This window comes from Carya illinoinensis, chromosome 3, assembly GCF_018687715.1.
Source record: "Carya illinoinensis cultivar Pawnee chromosome 3, C.illinoinensisPawnee_v1, whole genome shotgun sequence".
In the NCBI taxonomy this organism is placed as follows: Eukaryota; Viridiplantae; Streptophyta; class Magnoliopsida; order Fagales; family Juglandaceae; genus Carya; species Carya illinoinensis.
In genome coordinates, this window is record NC_056754.1 from 25,256,633 (window position 1) to 25,275,131 (window position 18,499).

General features: G+C 37.0%; 1 protein-coding gene across 2 annotated transcripts; it reads right to left on the reverse strand.

Moving 5' to 3' along the window:
* Positions 1–12,533: 12,533 nt before the first annotated feature.
* Positions 12,534–15,788, reverse strand: LOC122303945 (indole-3-acetic acid-amido synthetase GH3.10). Of its 2 annotated transcripts, none has more exons than XM_043115938.1 (4): positions 15,229–15,788; positions 14,805–14,906; positions 13,844–14,649; positions 12,534–13,211 (listed from the first exon to the last, which is right to left on the reverse strand). In XM_043115938.1, the coding sequence occupies exons 1-4, from the start codon at positions 15,558–15,560 to the stop codon at positions 12,676–12,678; spliced, it is 1,776 nt and encodes a 591-aa protein (XP_042971872.1). In that variant the 5' UTR covers positions 15,561–15,788; the 3' UTR covers positions 12,534–12,675. The 2 variants fall into 2 exon arrangements, with proteins under 2 accessions (XP_042971872.1, XP_042971871.1); XM_043115937.1 differs by having other exon boundaries at positions 13,844–14,664; positions 15,229–15,787.
* Between the last annotated feature and the right edge of the window lie 2,711 nt (positions 15,789–18,499).

The following is an 18,499-nucleotide window of genomic DNA, read 5'->3' on the forward strand; positions in this document are numbered from 1 at the left end:
GAGGGTTGCATCTTGAACTGGGTAGCGAATTTGTGGGATAAATAAAAAAGTATTTAAAAAATAAAAATTAATTAAAGAAATATAAATAATAATAATAATAATAATAATAATAATAATAATAATAATAATAATAATTTTTTATTATAAAGAATGTAATAGCTAACCCAATGTAGACTTCAAATTTCGAAGATTGGAATGACCAATCCAATGCCAATGCTGTGATGCCCCCAAATCCCCATGCACGAACACGTGAAAATCAAGACGTCCGGATGATGACATCCCGGGTTATCATCCTATCGACGAGTGTCAAGTGTCTGTATAAGAGACGAATGTGCACGAGAAATACACAAGGAAAAGCAAGTCAATAACTAAGTACCAGAATTTTTCTTATTTAATACCAAGCTGTTCAAAACATACATAAATAAATATTACAGGACACAAATATAATTTTAAACTAAATACAAAGTATAAACTTTAGCACCCCGGTGGAGCCGCGTCCTCGGGCTCAGCCTCTTCCTCTTCATCCTCGATCTCTGCACCAAAATCTACGGAACAAAAAATGGTGCCGCAGGTAAGTAAAATCCAAATACCACCAGATAAAAACATATAGAATTCAAACAATATGCATGAAGTGATGCCAATGCGCAAAACCCATAAAATCATATTTTTCCACACACGCCAAAAATTTCATTTGGCCCAAAAACAAACCCTTTCCAAATATCACGCCAAAATCACATTTGACCCATATCAAACTCAAACCGTTTACCAATTAAACCGTATGCACCATGACCTCCCCTAGGGGTCATCCGCACACCCTGGCTCTAGTGCCACACCGCAGGTAATGACCACACATGTGACACCTAAACGAGCGATACCCAGTTCCGTGCCCCGCGCGTTCATGGCTAAGCATCCTCTAGCCCTCGCCAGCAAAGGGCCACGGAGTCGATGCGTAGAGCGATACCCGGTTCCGCGTCCGGCGCATTCGTAACCAAGTATCCTCTAGCCCCCGCTCCCGTCGTCGTCCAGCGACAACTCAGGGGACGTCACTCAGTTTATTACGCTCCCGATTGACCAGATGAGCTCCACCGGATTAATACCCCATCCCGGATTGGGGTCGCGATACACACGCACCCGAAAGTCCACTTACGCCAATAAAACAGGATTTTCTCAAATTAAATAAAACGCACGCGCATGCACCATGTAAATGCGATTTGAATGCACAAAACGATCAACCAACCATAAATCAATAAAACAAGCAACTCCGTCCTCCATCCATCCAACCCCCGAACTCCTCGAACTCAGTCCGGAATCAGCCAACCAACAGATAAATATTTATTGAATGAGAAAAATATATTTAAATCTAAAAGTAGAGTTTGGAAAATACTTACAGCGCTATATGATATTTTTTGAAAGCTTGCAGCGTTGCAAGCGGCAGAGGAAAAGCAACATAACAGTGTAATTTACACTGTGGCCGTGGGTTGTAAAATACCCACTTTTGAACGGGAACAAACCAAGGCTCGGGATTGATAGGGAATGGTCTTGAGATATTTATGAACCTAAGGGAAATGAGTTTTGGCCGTGGGTGGCGGTGGAAATGGAGGTCGAAGGCCAAAAAGGGGCTGAACGGAGTTGAGCTCGTGGGAGCTGCTCCGGCAACGGATCGAGGCTGGAAATGGGTGGTTTAGGTCGGCAAGAGGTAGGGGAAGAAGCTGTGAAGAGATGGTGGCCGGAGGTGGTGCGACGGCGCTGAAAACGGTGAAAAACCGTATGGCTTGGAGGAGCTCGTGGTGGATAACGGTGGCTCGGATGGAGGTGAAACTTGGTGGGGATGTTCACCGGTGAGAGGGGAAGAAAACTGGGTGGGTGGTGTAGGCCACGCCGCCGGAGAGTGGCAGTTCTGGGCTGCGAAAGCAACCGGCGACAGGGGCAAAAACAGAGTAGTTGCAGTGACTTTCGGGGGCTCGCGGTTGCTAACGGCTGGTCCGATAGCTTTGAAAATTGGTGGGGATGATCTCTGGTGGAAGGGGAAGAGAATGGTAGTGGTGGTGCACTAAACGGTGGCCGGACGGCAGAGAACTGGGCGGTCAAAGGGGCGGCGACGGGAAGGAGAAAAAGAAGTTGTTCGACGTACGCGGGAGAGAAAGGAGAAGAAAGAAGAAGAAAAGAAAGAAAAAGAAAGAAAAAGAAGGAAAAAGGAAAAAGAAAAAGGAAAAAGAGAAAAGAAAAAGAAAAGATGAGGGAAAAGAAATGAGGTCCAGTCCTCACTCCGGAAACCAAAACTGATCCGCCGAAAACGATTTTAAAAACCGTAAAATGACTAAATAAATTAAATACCGCATCAAATAAATAAAAACCAATTAAAATACATTAATTTAAAATAAATAAACCAATATATTAATTAAAATAAAAACAACACTTCAGTGAAAATACGCGTAAAAGCGGGTTATCACAAATGCTCTTAGGCAAGTTAGGCTCGATTTGGATGCCTATCTCATTTGAATTGTACTTCATCTTTCATCTACCTATCCAAATGGTAAAATACAAAATGTTATCTCATTTATAATTTTTCAACCATCGCTACAATAATACTATAGTAACGCTACAATAACAATACAGTGCCACTACAGTTGATCTGCCACAAAGTTTCATCTATCCTACAGTGCCATTACAGTACCACTACAGTACTGCTAACTACCACATTTTTCATACACATAATTATCTATTAAAATTTTTATTTTATTGTAATATATAATTAGAAAAATATATTTCAAATTTGATAAAATATAGTATGATAACTAGGTTATAATTAGAATAATTTCGTTTAACAATGAAATGTGTACATATTGGGAAATGTTGAAATAATCATGGCCAACTACAAATAATATATTTTGGGAAAGTCAAAATATTTATGAGTTTTTAAATTAATAATAGATATTACTTATTTTTAATATATTCATAATATTTTTCACCCAATAATTATAAATACTTTTCAATAATTGGTAGGATCCACTACTCCAAAAAGTTAAAACCATCTCATCTCATTTTATTATCCAAACACACACTTTTTCACAAAACATATAATCTCATCTTAACTCAAAAATCCCACTACTACTCAAAAAATGTCATTTCATTTTATCTAAACTGCGTAACCAAACAAGACTTTAGGTAATTGCCTAAGACCACCTAATACACCCCAATCAAGGTCTCTTAAAAGGGAAATTATTAATGGTATTTATTAAGAAATAAAATTCCTTAAAGCCTCTACAACATAATATTAGAAGGCCTCCAAGGAAGAGATTTTCTATAAAAGATAAAAAGAATCTGAAGAAATAAAAACATCTAGAAATACTATTTTTGATTAATTAATATAAAAAATAAATAACCTTATAAGTTTATATAAGCGAAATGAATTGTTAGTGTCATTGAGAAAAAAACTAAATGAAGATCAACAAAAACACTAGCATTAATGGTTAGTGCATAATTACATAATTAAGAAAAAGTAAAAGTTTTTAGTATTTATTTTTAACATAATAGTTTATTTATTTTTGGGTCTTTACCGAGTACTTTCATAATCTTTTTATTGCTGCTGAGGAGTTAGGCAGTATGGATTTTCTGCAAGATCTAAATGGCATAGTAGATGCTCAAATGTTGGAATAGCTTGATTCAACTCTTACAGCTGAGGAGGTGAAGAGAGCACTAGATGAAATACATCCAACAAAAGCACCTGGACCAGATTGTATGACCCTTTTTTTTTTTAATCAAAACTTATGGTTTGTTGTTGGAGTTGATGTTACTAATGCGGTGTTGAATGCCCTTAACAGTAGTTCCTTTCCTGTGGAGATTATTATCATACCTTTGTTACTTTAATTCCTAAAAAGAAAATGCCTGAGTTTGTTTCTGATTATAGGTTTATTAGCTTGTGCAATGTCATTTATAAGCAGCTTTTGTTCCAGGTAGATTAATTACGAATAATGTATTAGTGGCCTATGAAATGGTACATTTTTTAAGAATGAAGAGAAGGGGAAAAGATGGTTTTATGTCTTTGAAGTTGGACATGAGTAAGGCTTACGATAGAATTGAGTGGAAGTTTCTTGAAAAGGTGATGTTGCAGATGGGTTTCAGTTCAAGGTGGATTCAGTTGGTGATGTTTTGTGTCACAACTATCTCTTTTTCAATTCTTGTGAATGGTGAGCCTAAGGGACCAATTGTTCCAACTCGTGGATTGAGACAAGGAGATCCCATTTCTCCCTATCTATTTTTGCCGTGTGTTGAGGGCTTTATAACATTGCTGGATAAGGTAAATATGCATCAATAGATTGAAGGGGTTCGAGTATGTAGAGGGGCTCCTAAGCTAAATCATCTCTTGCTTGTAAATGATAGTGTTCTGTTCTGTAGAGCTACTATTTAATCTTATTTAACCTTGCAACATAGACTTGATATTTACAAGAAAGCCTCTAGACAGAAGATTAATAGAGAAAAGACTTCTATGGTGTTTAGTCATAATGTGCCCTCAGCTCAAAGAATGGAGATCATGTAGTTTGGGGTGTCACTCATTTCAGCAATATGATAAATACTTAGGGTTGCCACCTATGGCTGGAAGAGGTAAATATCGAGCATTCTTTGTTTTAAAACATAGAGTTTGGTCAAAATTACAAGTGTGGAAAGAAAAACTCTTATCACAAGGAAGGAAAGAAGTTTTGTTGAAAGCTGTGAACCTTTCCATTTCCACTTATACTATGAGTTGCTTTAAATTACCCAAGTCACTATGTTTAGACCTCGAAGGATTGATGGCTAGTTTCTGGTGGGGTCAAAGAAAAGAAGAGAAAAAATTAAGTTAGGTTAGTTGGAGGAAGCCGTGTGAGTCAAAACTAGATGGAGGAATGGGATTCAAATGTATTCAAACTTTCAATAAGGCTCTTCTAGCTAAGCAGGGTTGGAGGATAATGAATGAGGATTCCACCTTTCTTCATAAGGTTTTCAAAGCTAGATATTTTTCAACCTCTAATTTTATAGAATCTAGAATGAGTGCTAATCCTTCTTACATGTGGAGAGGCATATGGGAAACCAAACACAGTTTATTAAAAGGTTATAGATGGAGGGTTAGCAATGGTCTGTCTATCAACATATGGACTGATTATTGGCTTCCAAATCATAAGCAACTAGCTAATCTAGTCGACATACCTGATGCTACTGATTTACAGATGGTGGCATCTCTTATCAAGGTGGATCAAAGCAGCTGTGATATTGAGAAGGTAAGAAGTGTGCTGCCAGCAAGAGAGGCAAATGAAGTGCTAAGTATAAGCTTCCCATTAGATAATGTGTTTGATTTACTTATATGGGAGCATGAGAAGAGTGGGGTTTTCAATGTAAAAAGTGCTTATGTTTTTTTTTTTTTTTTTTTTTTTTTTTTTTTTTTTTTTTTTTTTTTTTTTTTTTTAGTTCTTTGGAGCAAACTAGAGAGGAGGATGAAAGTTCAAGTGCTACAGATGACAAACTATTATGGAATGACACTTGGAAAATTCATGTTCCTCAAAGAGTCAAGGTGTTTGCATGGAGAGTGTGTAAAAATATCCTTCCAATTTTTAAGAATCTAAAAACTAGAAGAGTAATAGAAGAGGCTAGCTGTCATTGGTGTCAAGCAGAAGATGAAGATTTAAACCATGCACTCGTCTATTGTCCTTATACCATCGACTGTTGGGTGCAGTTTTTTCTTTCAATAAAAGAAGCAACAACCAGGATGCAGTTTGCACAAATGGCTATATCTGTTATGAAAAGAAGAAAAGTAAGAGAATTGGAGAGGTTGTTCCTTCTAGCTTGGGGGCTGTGGTGTAGAAGAAATCAAAGAATATATGAAGGAAATATTCTATCAAATTAGCAAGTCATGGAGCATGCTTTTACTCTCTACCAGGAACATAATGCAGCAGTAAAGGCTATAAAGATTCAACAAAAATACAAGTACAATTGGCAGCCTCCCCCTGCAGGTGTGTTGAAACTCAATGTTGATGGCGCCCTATTTAGTGCTCAATGTAAGTCTGCGGTTGGTGCTGTGCTGCATGATCATAAAGGGAAGGTGCTATTTGCTACTAGTAAATCAGAACTTGTTGTGGCCGATTCGTTGGAGATTGAATTTCTAGCTATCTTAAGGGGCTTGCAACTGTGTATACCTCTTGGAATTACAGATCTAAGAGTAGAGTCTGATTCCTTGTTAGTAGTCCAAGAGTTGGAAAAAGAAGGATATTCTACAACTTTGTGGGGTGGCTTGGTTCAAGAAATCAAAAACTTGTTCCAAAGGTATCCAACTTGGTCTCTTCATCATAAGGGACGGGAAGCTAATGGAGTTGCTCATGCATTAGCTCAGTTTGCATGGAATATTGATGATCTTATTATTTGGTGGGACTCAAATCCGGAATATATTTCCCAAGCTATTTGGGTTGATTCAAATTTGTAATGTTTGAGTTTGATGAATAAAAAGTCCTTTTTGTTATTAAAAAAATTATTTTTTATTTTTTGATAATTAACATTGTATTATTCCAATGTCTCTATAAAAGAGGAAGAATATAAGGAGGAATTTCCTCCAATTCAATGAGAGAAATATTTAAACCTAAAGCACATTTTCCAAGAGCATGAGCAATTCTACTGTTGTTTATACATGTTGCACTGCCCAAGTATCAAAATTAGCTAGTAAAGATCTTGCATTTGCCAATATCATACTAGTACTAGTTTCATTTTCTTCAGAACTATTAAGCTCTTGAACTATTTGCAAAGAATCTCCTTCCAAAATAATATCTCTAAAACCCAAGTCATGAGAAAATAACATGGCCTAGAGAGCAGCTACTACCTCTGCTAGAAGAGGGTTAAAGAAAAAGTCAATTTTCATTCTAAATGTGGCCTTGATATTGCCCTCCCAGTCATGAATAACAGCTCCTATCCCCACCTTGCAATGAACACTATACAGAGTAGCATCCCTGTTTAGATTGAAAATACCTTAAAGAGGGGCTTGCCATGCTTCATTCATAGTGATACTATTTTTAGTGCAATATAAGGGTTTTGAGAATTTTCTAACTTCAATGAGTAAATCCTTAGCTTGCTACACTAGTGTAGAAGGATGAGTAAATTTATCCTTGAAAATATATTCATTTCTCTTCCTCCATATCAACCAGCAAACTACAGGAAATTCCTCCATATCTGGCTGATTCAAAGCAACAAACATTTTCCCCATTTGTTCTTCAAAAACCTGGCTTTGTGATCCACTTTTTTTGAATACTAGTTGTGCATTGTCCCCATAGATTGCTAGCTAAAATGTATTCCCACAGCACGTGTTCCACTGGCTTAGGGTGTTCTTTACAAAGAGGACACTCAGGATTATTAACAACCTTTCTGATGGATGATTGGCTCTTGTTGGAAATGCATTGAGATAGGCTCTCCAAAGGAAGGTTTTATTGGCATTAGGGATCTGCAGGTGCCATATCTTGGTCCACTCATCTTGCTTAGACTGTAAGGCTTAGGACTAACCTTTGTCATGATCTTGTAGTTCTCCATAGAGATGATATACACTTTTGACAGTAAAATTAACCTTAGATGTGCACCTCTAAATCCTCTTATTAGGCCTGTTGTCGTGAATATGGCATTGGCTAGTGATTCATTCCACTGATGAGTATTTGAGTCAATAAGATTAGAAACTTTGGTTTCAGCCTATAAAAACCTGATCGAGCTTTGAGTTTTAAAAATGGTATGCCAAGGAAGCCACTTGCCAGTCCAGATACTAAGTGCCTCTCCATTGCCTATCTTCTATAAAAGACCATCCTCCAAAAGAGGTCTTGCAGATAAAATACTTTGTCAGATGTAAGAGGGATTGCTGCCCAATTTAGCTTTCAAGAAATCAATGGTTGGGAAGAACTTTGCTATGAGAACTTGAACCGCAAAGGAGTGGGGATTTTTAAGAAGCCTCCATCCTTGTTTAGCCAGTATAGCAGTGTTAAAGTTCTTGAACTCCGTAAATCCCAAACTTCCTAGCTTCTTAGCTCTCCTCATTTGCTACCAACTCACCCAATGAATCTTGTTCTTTTATGCCTAATGATCCCACCAGTAGCTGCTCATAGCTTTGTTAAGAGCTTGTAGCAAATGTTTGGGAAGTTTGAACAAACCCATGCAATAAGTGGGAATGGTTTGCAATACTGCTTTGAGGAGGATCTCCTTGCTTGCTTGTGAGAGGTATTTAGTGTTCCAATTCCTCAATCTATCCTACACTTTGGCAATGATACCTTTGAAAGAACTAGCCCTAGATCTCCCCACCAGTGCAAGTAATCCCAAGTATCGCTCATAAGAGGTGGTGGCCCTTATTTTGCAATGCTAGTGATGATCTGCTTAATCTCTTCTCGGTTGTTCTTGCTGAAGAATATGAAGGTCTTGTCTTTATTGAGCCTTTGACTAGAAGCATTTTCATATGAGTCTAATAGTTTCAACAACCAACTCCACTCTAGTGAATTAGCCTTACAAAAGAGGAGACTGTCATTTGCAAAAAAGAGATGATTAATGTGCAATTGACCTCTAGCCAGTGGGAGGCCAATGATTTAACCAATAGCTTCTACTATGTTAAGTAAGTTACTAAGAACTTTAGAGCAAAGAATGAATAGGTAGGCTGAGAGGGGATCACCCTGCCTAATCCCCCTAGATGGAGTGGACTTATTCTATGAGACACCATTAAAAATCAGAGAGTAGGAAACTGAAGAGACACATCTCATAACAAGAGCAATCCACCTTTGATCAAATCCCATCTTCTCCATAACATATCTTAAAAATGATCATCCTATTTTGTCATAAGCTTTGCTCATGTTAAGTTTAAGAGCCATGAACCCTTCCTTTCCTTTCATATCGGTCTCCATGGTATGCATAGATTCTAAAGCAACGATGACATTGTTTGTTATAAGCTGGCCTGGCACAAAAGCACTCTAAGTGGGTGAGATAATAGCAGGAAGGATAGCTTTTAACCCTGTTAGCCATAGATTTGGCAATGATCTTGTATAAGACATTGCAAAGACTAATGGGTCTGAATTCTATTACCTAGAGAGGAGACTTGGATTAAGGAATAAGTGCAATAAAGGTTTCATTCAAGCTTGCAGACCATTTCGCTGCATTCAAAACTTCAAGCACAGCATTACCAATACCAAGGCCTAGTATATCCTAATATTTTTGATAAAAAAACTACAGGGAAGCCATTAGGACCAGGGCTTCCCAAAGGATTCATACTGAAAATGGCTTCTTTAGTCTTTTATGCAGTGAACTTCCTATTCAGACCAACATTCATCTCATCTATAACAATGGACTTTAAAGCTTCCAGGCAAGAATCAATACTTGTAGGCTTGGAAGACTCGAACAAACTCTTGAAATACCTTCCAAAACATGTCATCGATCTCCTCAAGTACTTTAGTCACTTGGCCATCTACGTTGGTTATTTGGTGTATCATGTTTGTCGTCCTTCTCTGATTGGCACAATTGTGAAAGAATTTTATATTCTTGTCTCCCTCTTTGAGCCATTTCTCTTTAGTCCTTTGTTTCCACTTTGCATCTTCCTCTTTAAGTAGACAATCAATTTCCTTTTGTAACTTTTTAATGTCATTATTCAAATGGCCCTCATTTAGCTCATGTAGCATACTCAGCATTTTGGACTTTGATTTGATCAACTTGCCTTTGTCTTTGTGCATATTTTTACTCCATTATCTGAGTCTGCTTTGACAACTCTTAAGGCCTATAGTAGCAACTTCTATTTTACTCAAAGAGCTTGTACTAACTAGCCATGCACTCTGAATTAGGGGACTGCATTCTGCTTTATTAGATTAAGTGGCTTCAAATCTAAAAATTCTTTCTTTGTTACTTGGGTCGAGTTTGGATCTGTAAAGAAGTCAGGATGGGGCTGCGGTCAGAACATTTTACAATTAGTGATTTCTAAACATTTTAATCGATGGTGAGTACCGAAAGCTCTACCAAGCCTTTCCTTATTAAAAGCTTCACCATCACTATTATTCTTCCATGTGAACATATCATCAAGATAACCAAGATCAATCGTGCAGTTCACATATCTTTAAAACAGACTTAAAATTGTCCATCTGTCTAGTGGGTCTTCTGGCAGTCCCAAATTTCTCAAATTACTTGAGAATCTCATTAAGGTCCCCCACACAAAGCCAAGCCATGTTAACTTGGGGCTTTAGTACTTGAAGCAGCTTCCAACTCTCCATTCTTTTTACAGTTTCAGGATTACCATAAAAGCTAGTGAGTAGTCATTTCGTCACATCTGTTGGACAAATTATCCATATTGAAATGTGCCAGTTAGTATATGATTCCAATTCCACCACCACATTAGACTTCCATAACAAAGCTAAACCCCAACTTCAACCTCTGCTATTGATCACAAAACTATTGTAAAGCCAATTCTATTCCTGATTCTCTCCATCTTATCTCTAAAGCACTTAATCTCCTTTAAGAAGACTAATTGTGGGCACTTGATTTCACTAGTTGCAGAAGCTCACAAATTGTTCTAGGGTTCTCGAGCCCTTCATATCCAGCTTAGACAATTTATTATTGATGATGGGGATGCAAAGGAACCTCCACCAATTCATCCCAAGTTAAGCTCCTTGCAGGTGTGAGTTGAGCTTTAAGTTTCTTACACATAGGAGTATTCACCAAACTCCCTTTGCTTATGACCACTGATCTCTTGTTACACTTTCTAAGTGGAGTTTTTAGACTTCCCTGATTGAGCATTACATTTACCCCTAGCTTTTCTCTTCCACGTGGACACCCTACTAGGTTTTATATGAGAGTACTCTTGTACTCTCGGATGGACAAAATCATGATCCAAATTGGGATTGATATTTAAAGGAGGTGTACTGGGTAAGGAATGAGAATTATAGTTTCTGATTTCTAGCTCCATTAACAAAGGAATATCCTCCCTCCCTTCCTTATGAAAAGAATCTTGCACATTAGACAGAATAGATGTTTGACTTACACAATTATGGTTATTGGCAGCCATGTAAGGCAAGTCCTCCTTGTCTTTAGTTGAGAATTTCTCCTCTGAGACTCTATGTCATGATAATTGCCATTATCTCCTCCAATTTCCTTTGATTGCGCCTAACTTCCCTCATCAATATTCTCTTTTCCTTTCTGAGTGAACCTAATGCTCTTCTTATCGGAATGCCCTTGCCGTCGAGAACCTTGACTATCGGAAACCGTAGTGCCACCATACTTCTTGGCCATAGAACTCACTTGATTGATGGTGATGCACGTAATCACTGACCATATTATTCTTGTGTTTTGTCATCTAACTTTGATTTAGTGCACTTTCTATCTTTATGATTCAAGGTGCCAAACTTGAAATAGAAATTTAGCAGCCTTTTGTACTTAAAATGAATTTACATTTGCTTTCCTCCAATGCTTAAGAGACGTCCTCGAATCAAAAGCTTTGATATATCCACTTCAACTCGAGTTCTGAGAAATCTTTCCCACCCTCTACCTTCTTTCCAATGCAGGAGCCAATACACTGTCCAAGTTTCCCTGTCATCACAGCAAAAGGAAGATTGTTTAATTGCACCCATAATGGTTCATGCTTTAACTATACTTCATTTGGTGATAAGCTCCCATCAAAAACTTGGAGACTAATCAGATGCCTATCAAATGACCCAGGGCGGCCATGCATTACTTTTTCTTTATACGAATGGTGTTGGAACTCCACCAAAAATATTTTATCACCCATGTCACGAAAAGTCACCCATTCTTAATATGAGTTCCAAACCTTGGCTATCATTGACCTAAAAGCCTCATTTACATTTTTATCATTAACAAGCAGAGCAAGCAGATGGTTATCACCTTGTATATCTGAATGCAAGATACCCTTGTTTTCTTATAGAACAAGCTTTTCTTTTTCTGCCTCAGTCAATGATAATCCCTTCCACAATCTTGTTATTTCCTCAGCCATGACTTCAACCTAGCTCTTCTGATTATTGTCTAAGAGACAACCGTTTTGTCAGAACAAAATGCATATACCCCACACTTCAGAAAAGGAGAGGACCCCAATAACGTTTCAATAATTTTGATCTTCAACATAATAGTTTATTACGTTATTGTACTGAAATAAATAAAAATAAAGCTTCTTCTAAAATTTTTGCCTTAAGCCTCAAATATTTTTAATTGAGTCGCCCTTGAATTTAATTTAGTCAATATGACCGTTTCTATAGACATTTTGTTTTTGCTCAAATCTTAGTGATTGAAAAGCTTCAAAACACCCACATCATGAATTACAAGCGAATGAATGATAAACTTAGAATGAAGAACAAATTTTGATATATTTATATAAACTTTACCAATCTCTAATTAAGTATGACGATGTACGTACTGCTTGCGACTGTAAATTTAGCCTCGTTTGTATGCCCTCTAAGTATTATTTGCTCTTGATCACAGGAAGTATCTTGCGTTAATTCATGTTTATTCACCCGGCCAGCAGACAAGCAATACGTAGCTAGCTGATCAATGATTGAGACAGAAACTAGCCAAATGAATTTTTTCCTTTTTTTGTTTTTGTTTTGGTTTTCTTACATATTAAAATGGAAAACTCTTAGTTCTAGCAATTTTTTGGAAGTTACGTGTACCTACAAAACATAAATGATCACTTTGATCTCTCTGTTTGTTTCAATCGTAAGCTGTGCTTTGGAACCTTTTAATGGTGCAGAGATTGAGAATTCTCAGGAGTCCCTGGTTGCTAGTGCACCTAGGTGTCTTGAACTGGCTCATTGCCCCCCCATTGCCTATGAAATGATCCAAAATCTTCTTGAATGTTCCTCTCTCCACAATGCAAAGCTCAAGTGGCCCAATTGAACTTGTTCTCCTGGAAACGACATACCCATAATCAACAAAAGAAGCATCCATTTCCCGACAACACTCCCCAAGTATTCTTTCATCCACTTCTCCCTTAATCTCCCAGTAAATTACGTAGTGACCGGGCTGTTTAGCTATATTAGCATGGCTTGTAAAATCAACCAGCTCCGCTCCAGCCTGACTCAGCAGCTGAGATCCCCTCTCCACTACCAACTGAAGATCCTTTTCAGTGTTCTTGTCTATATTTACTGTCAAAATTAGCTTTCGCCTGCATATAAAGCTCAATTTAGGCGTTCCTCTGTGAAAACCAGCCACTTCCACCACATCCCCTAATCGGTACCTATAAAGCCCTGTATACAATTACCCAGATGATCATCATGATGATCAGTACGTACTCATCATTATGTGATGACGTTGCTTATTCATGTAAGATTAAAATATCATATATATAAAAAAAGGAATTAAAATATAATGAGATATATATTATGGCTTTAAAGTTATCCACGTACGTATCCTTTTCTCTACTTATATATAGTACATTCTTCAATCGTATTGCTCTAACTTATCCACCTATCATTTTCTCTAAGTAGCCACGACAATGATAGTAATGCTAGATCTTTTGGCCTGCAAATGGTCGGCAAGTTCTAATCCATGTCAAATCTTGTTGTAGCTAAGATAGTGTAGAAATAATTCACAAGCATATATATCCATTCACAGATGGGAATTACGTAATAGGATAATATGTCATTTCATGATCAGATCACATGGTAAAACATTCATTTGGGATAAAGCAGTTAGGAATTGTACGTATGAAAAAGATATATACTAAATGATGTAATTTAAATTTTAAGAGTACAGTACTTGGTATTGATCATATCATGTACTCGATCCTAAGGGTTTTATTTTTTTCAAAAAATAAAATAAATAAATAAAGGAAAAGTTATTATGTGAGGGTATATTTAAACAAAGAAAAATGGCTCACCAGTAAAAGTGGTTAGTACAAGCTCATACTCCTGCCCAACCTTGACTTGGGAGAGTGGGACTGGTTCATCTTCAACCAAGTCATCAATCGCTGAAATGCAATCTTGCTTCCTTCTATAAAGTGGTATGAACTCGAAGTATGAAAAAGTTGGTATTACAGAGAATGTGACATTCTCTGGGGGTAAAGAGGGATCCACATTCACCCCAATCCAGCTCTCAGTTGACCCATAGTCAGCACTCACTAGTGGCAACTCTCCAGCATAATGCCTCAGTTTTGTCAAGTACGGTTGCATCGACCCCGTCATGATTGAATAAACATACTTGGCATTTGGCCAAAGCTTCGGAATCAGACCGGACCAATTCAAGTTCTGCAACTCCTCGCAACTCGCTTGGATTTTACATGCCAAACATGGGTTCGGGGTAATGATTTTCAAGACAGCTTCTCGAACTTTGGGTGAAGTGATTCTTGGGCTAAGACTGCCTTGTTTGATGTCGTTGCATATATCTTTCCAGTGCTCTTCGAATCCTCTAAATGCCTGCACTATACTGTAGGCAAAGGTGGACGTTATAAACTCTACTTCTTCAGAAAGGAAGAGGCCGAGGAGGAGATGGCAGTAGCTGGATTGCTTGTAATCTCCACTTGAAATTACTTCTTCTGGGCTGCAAGTGAATGATTGTGTCATTGTCTGTTTGATCTTGAACTCTTCGCTTGCGAAGTAATGTGTTGTGGCTGTTCCAACTGCTAACCCTCCCTTTGTTTTGAACTGTTTGCCGCTGTAAATGAACTCAAGGATCCTGCCTCCTTCCCTTATTGGATAAGCCCTAGAATTAAAACATATGCTTGAAAATAATACAAAGGCAAGTATAGGACTCATGATTATAATCAAGTTTGTGATCAAAGAAAATAGATTCAAATATTAGGGAGGGAGAGAAAGAGAGACTAGAGAGAGATGAAGCTAGACCTTGATCTGTAGGCTGCTGCCAGCCTAAAAATCTGAAGAGTGGTCTGGGCACTATGGCGGGTAAAAGGCACGAACTTTTGCTTCCCTTCGGTTGTTCCGGAACTATTAAAACCGTGACCATAAATAACATTAATTCCGTCAGGAAGTTGGGAACGCAGAATTATTTTTCACGAACTTCTTTATAAAGTGAAAAAAAAAAAAACAAAAGCTAGTGGCTATCACTCAAAGGGAAGTGATATAACTTTGAGATATGCCATAAAATCAACAGACTGGAACGAAAGCGAAGACCCAATTAGAGTCCATCATTTAAAATCGATATACATACATAAAATATATTCTGATTCCTTTCCTCACTCGACAATCCTAAAAGAAAATAGGATAAAAAAAAAAAAAAGAGAGAAAGAAATAGAAGGTACATATTTACCTTAAAGAGAGAGTGGTTATAGGTTGTTGAGTGAGTGAAGGACCAGTATCCCCATCTGCGATTCTCTGAATATAAGGCTCAAAATCTGCATGTGAGGCAAGAGGCACCACGGATGTGAAAAGTGATTCCAATGCACATGCATCCATGTCATGGATGTTGATATCTCCCAACCATTTTCTGAGATATTCCACACCATAGTTGAGCTCAAGAATCCGGCGAAGAGTTTGCGTTTGAACATGGCCGGCGTTCTCAGAGACACTCTCAAACCAGTCGATGATGTCATGGTCGTAATTGCCATTGCTCTTGTTACTGTTACTCACAGCTGTTTCCATAAGGGATTCGGGTGCTATCCGTACCCAGAAAATGCAGAAAAAAAAAGAAGTTAGTGGGGGTGGGGGGGAACACACTGGCTGGCCACCGTCTCTCTCTCTCTCTCTCTCTCTCTGATATATGGAGGAAGAAGCGGGGAGCCCACAAATTGATCTATGCTTCTCTTGAGTAATGGTTATCCATCGAGAGAGCTTTGTCTCTCATCGAAATGCTCAACCAGAGCCTCTTAACCTTTTTTCAGAAGCCACTTGTGATGGTACGAAAGTTTATACACCACAAGAATATAAATATTTTAAGGATAATGTTCCTTCTATCGGATCATGGACAGCTTTGTAAATCAATTAAAATTAATTATGTTACACACATACATACATATATATATTCGGAATGCAATACATTTTATTCGAGGGAGAAGATCATAGAATTATGAAGATTCTTCTTTGGAAAGATAAGTCGGGAAATTTGGCCCACAGGGACCAAAACCCACTGGCTTTGACAGCTTAGCATCAAGAAAAATCTTCCCTCCAATTTATGTGCATCAATTTTGATACTGATGGTTGTTGGTTTTATTCTACTTTTATCTCATATATAATTCGAATTCTATCTGTCAGTCTCATTTCTATGGAACGGGAATGGCTAGCTAGTGCTTGGTTAGACACATACATAATGTTATTATAATTGTTATTATTCTATGATCCAATGATCCAAGATATTTTCTCAATTTTGATATGTATGTTTGCTACCTTTTTGTTGAATAAGTTATAGGTATCTGCATAAACTGTTTTTATAAGGCTCAAGTTGCATATAATTAAGACAAGATAAGACATTTTATATTTTAAAAATTATAAATATCTTTTAGCATAAAATATATATTAAGATTTGAATATAAAATCACTCATGATTGGTAGTTCATTTGGTAGTTATTCAATTGAATCTTATTTTTTATTCATTATTAACAACATTTTTTCCCAAAAGCTTCTCAATCTAAATATCTTTTTATTTTCACAGACTTTTGATCTTAACCATTTCATTCTCAGATCCATGTAATTTCTATGGTCAGAACTTCTTAAAAATAAATAAGCATTTCGTTAGGCAGTATTTAGTTATTAATTAACAACCATATAATCTGGTAGTACAACTGATGCAATCCTAGTTCCAAACTATGGTACTGCAACCTGGAACTAGCTATCATGATCAGTACTGCAAACTTGGAGCAACGATCCATAAAATAAAATGAACTTGGTTGATAAAGAATATTATGAGTGATTTTTAAGAAGAAAAAAGATATTATGAGTAATAAAAATGGAAAAAAAAAATATATATATTATGGGTATGGAACATGATGAAGATGATGAATTGGGGAGTAGAGAACCAACAAGAGGCTTTCTTAAAAGAGAAATCCCTGGTTTACAAAAAGAAGCTCCCATTCTGATATGATCTGGTATATAGTATGTTAGATTATAAAGCCTTTTTTGTTGTAAACTAGATCCGATATATCACATTAAAGCACATAAACTTATAAGTGTATTTTTACAAAGTCTCTTTATAGATGTAGCACTTCTCTTTACAAAATATTTGCAATAACACAAAAATCTAAATGTGAGATTTAATTTAGATTTTTGTATTATTGCAAATATTTTGCAAAGAGAAGTGCTACATCTATTTCTTCTATTGTTAGTCATGGGTCTATTTCTTCTATTGTTTAAAAAATCCAAGCTCTCAAACAACAAGCAATAGAAGAAATGAGAGCTTGATGATTTTTTAAACAATAGAAGAAATAGACCCATGACTAACAGAGGATGGATGCAATGGGTATGACTTTCTAAAAACCATTAGCTTTGGGTGTCTTTTCCTTGATGGTGGCAATGGCCATGAGCATTTCCCTTTGACTTGGTTTGATTTTATTGAGTCACCATCTTCTCTTATGATAGACAAAGATCTTGGTTGAAGATGTGTTTTATCACTCCCCCTCAACCTGAAGTTAAGTGGAGGTGAAACTCTAAGCTTGATTCGAAATTCAAAATGAACTTTGGATAAAGTTTTGGTTAATATATAAGAAGGTGGAGGAAATTTATCTAGTAACTAGAGCATGTCTAGCAAATTTTTCTCTTGCAAAGTGAACATCAAGTTCAATATGTTTAGTGTGGGCGCAAAACATTGGATTGACAATTATGTGAAGAGCAATATTTTTTTCACATAATTATGCCGGAAAATTAGGGAGATAGAGACCAATGCTATTGAAGATATATGTTAAAGATTTAAATTCAAAGGTAGCAAGAACTATAGCCCAGTCTTCAAATTTAGCACGAGAACAAGAGATCATGTGTTTTTTCTTTGAAGCCCCAGAGGCATAGTTGGCCCCTAAATAAATAGAGTAGTTGGTAGTAGAGTGCCAAGTGTCTAGACATCCCATCCAATCTTCTTCATAGAATCCATATAGACTAAGGGATGACTTAGACATTTGTCGAAGGCCATAATCAAATGTTCCTTGAAGATAGTGTAGTTTCCTCTTGACTACCTGAAGATGAATTTGACCATTTCATACTTGACCTAATAGACAATGTTCATTACATGGCTAATGTCATGCCATGTGAGGTGACATATTGTAAAGCTCCAACAATATTGTGATAAGATGTGACATCAATGAAGCAAGGATCTTGATCCGAAATATTAATCTTTTATGCCAATGGAGTACATATAGAATTGCAACTTACCATGGAAGCCTTTGACAGAATGTTAATAGCATATTTGTGTTGCCAAAGAATAATACTGCTAGAAAACAGAATGACATTAGCCAAGCTTGATGCAAAATTAAAACAATCTTTGGATGTTTTGGTGGATATATAAGCGACTTGGAAGGTGGAGGGAATATACCTAGTAACTAGAGCATTGCTAGCAACTTTTTCTCGTGCAAAGTGAACATCAAATTCAATATTTTTAG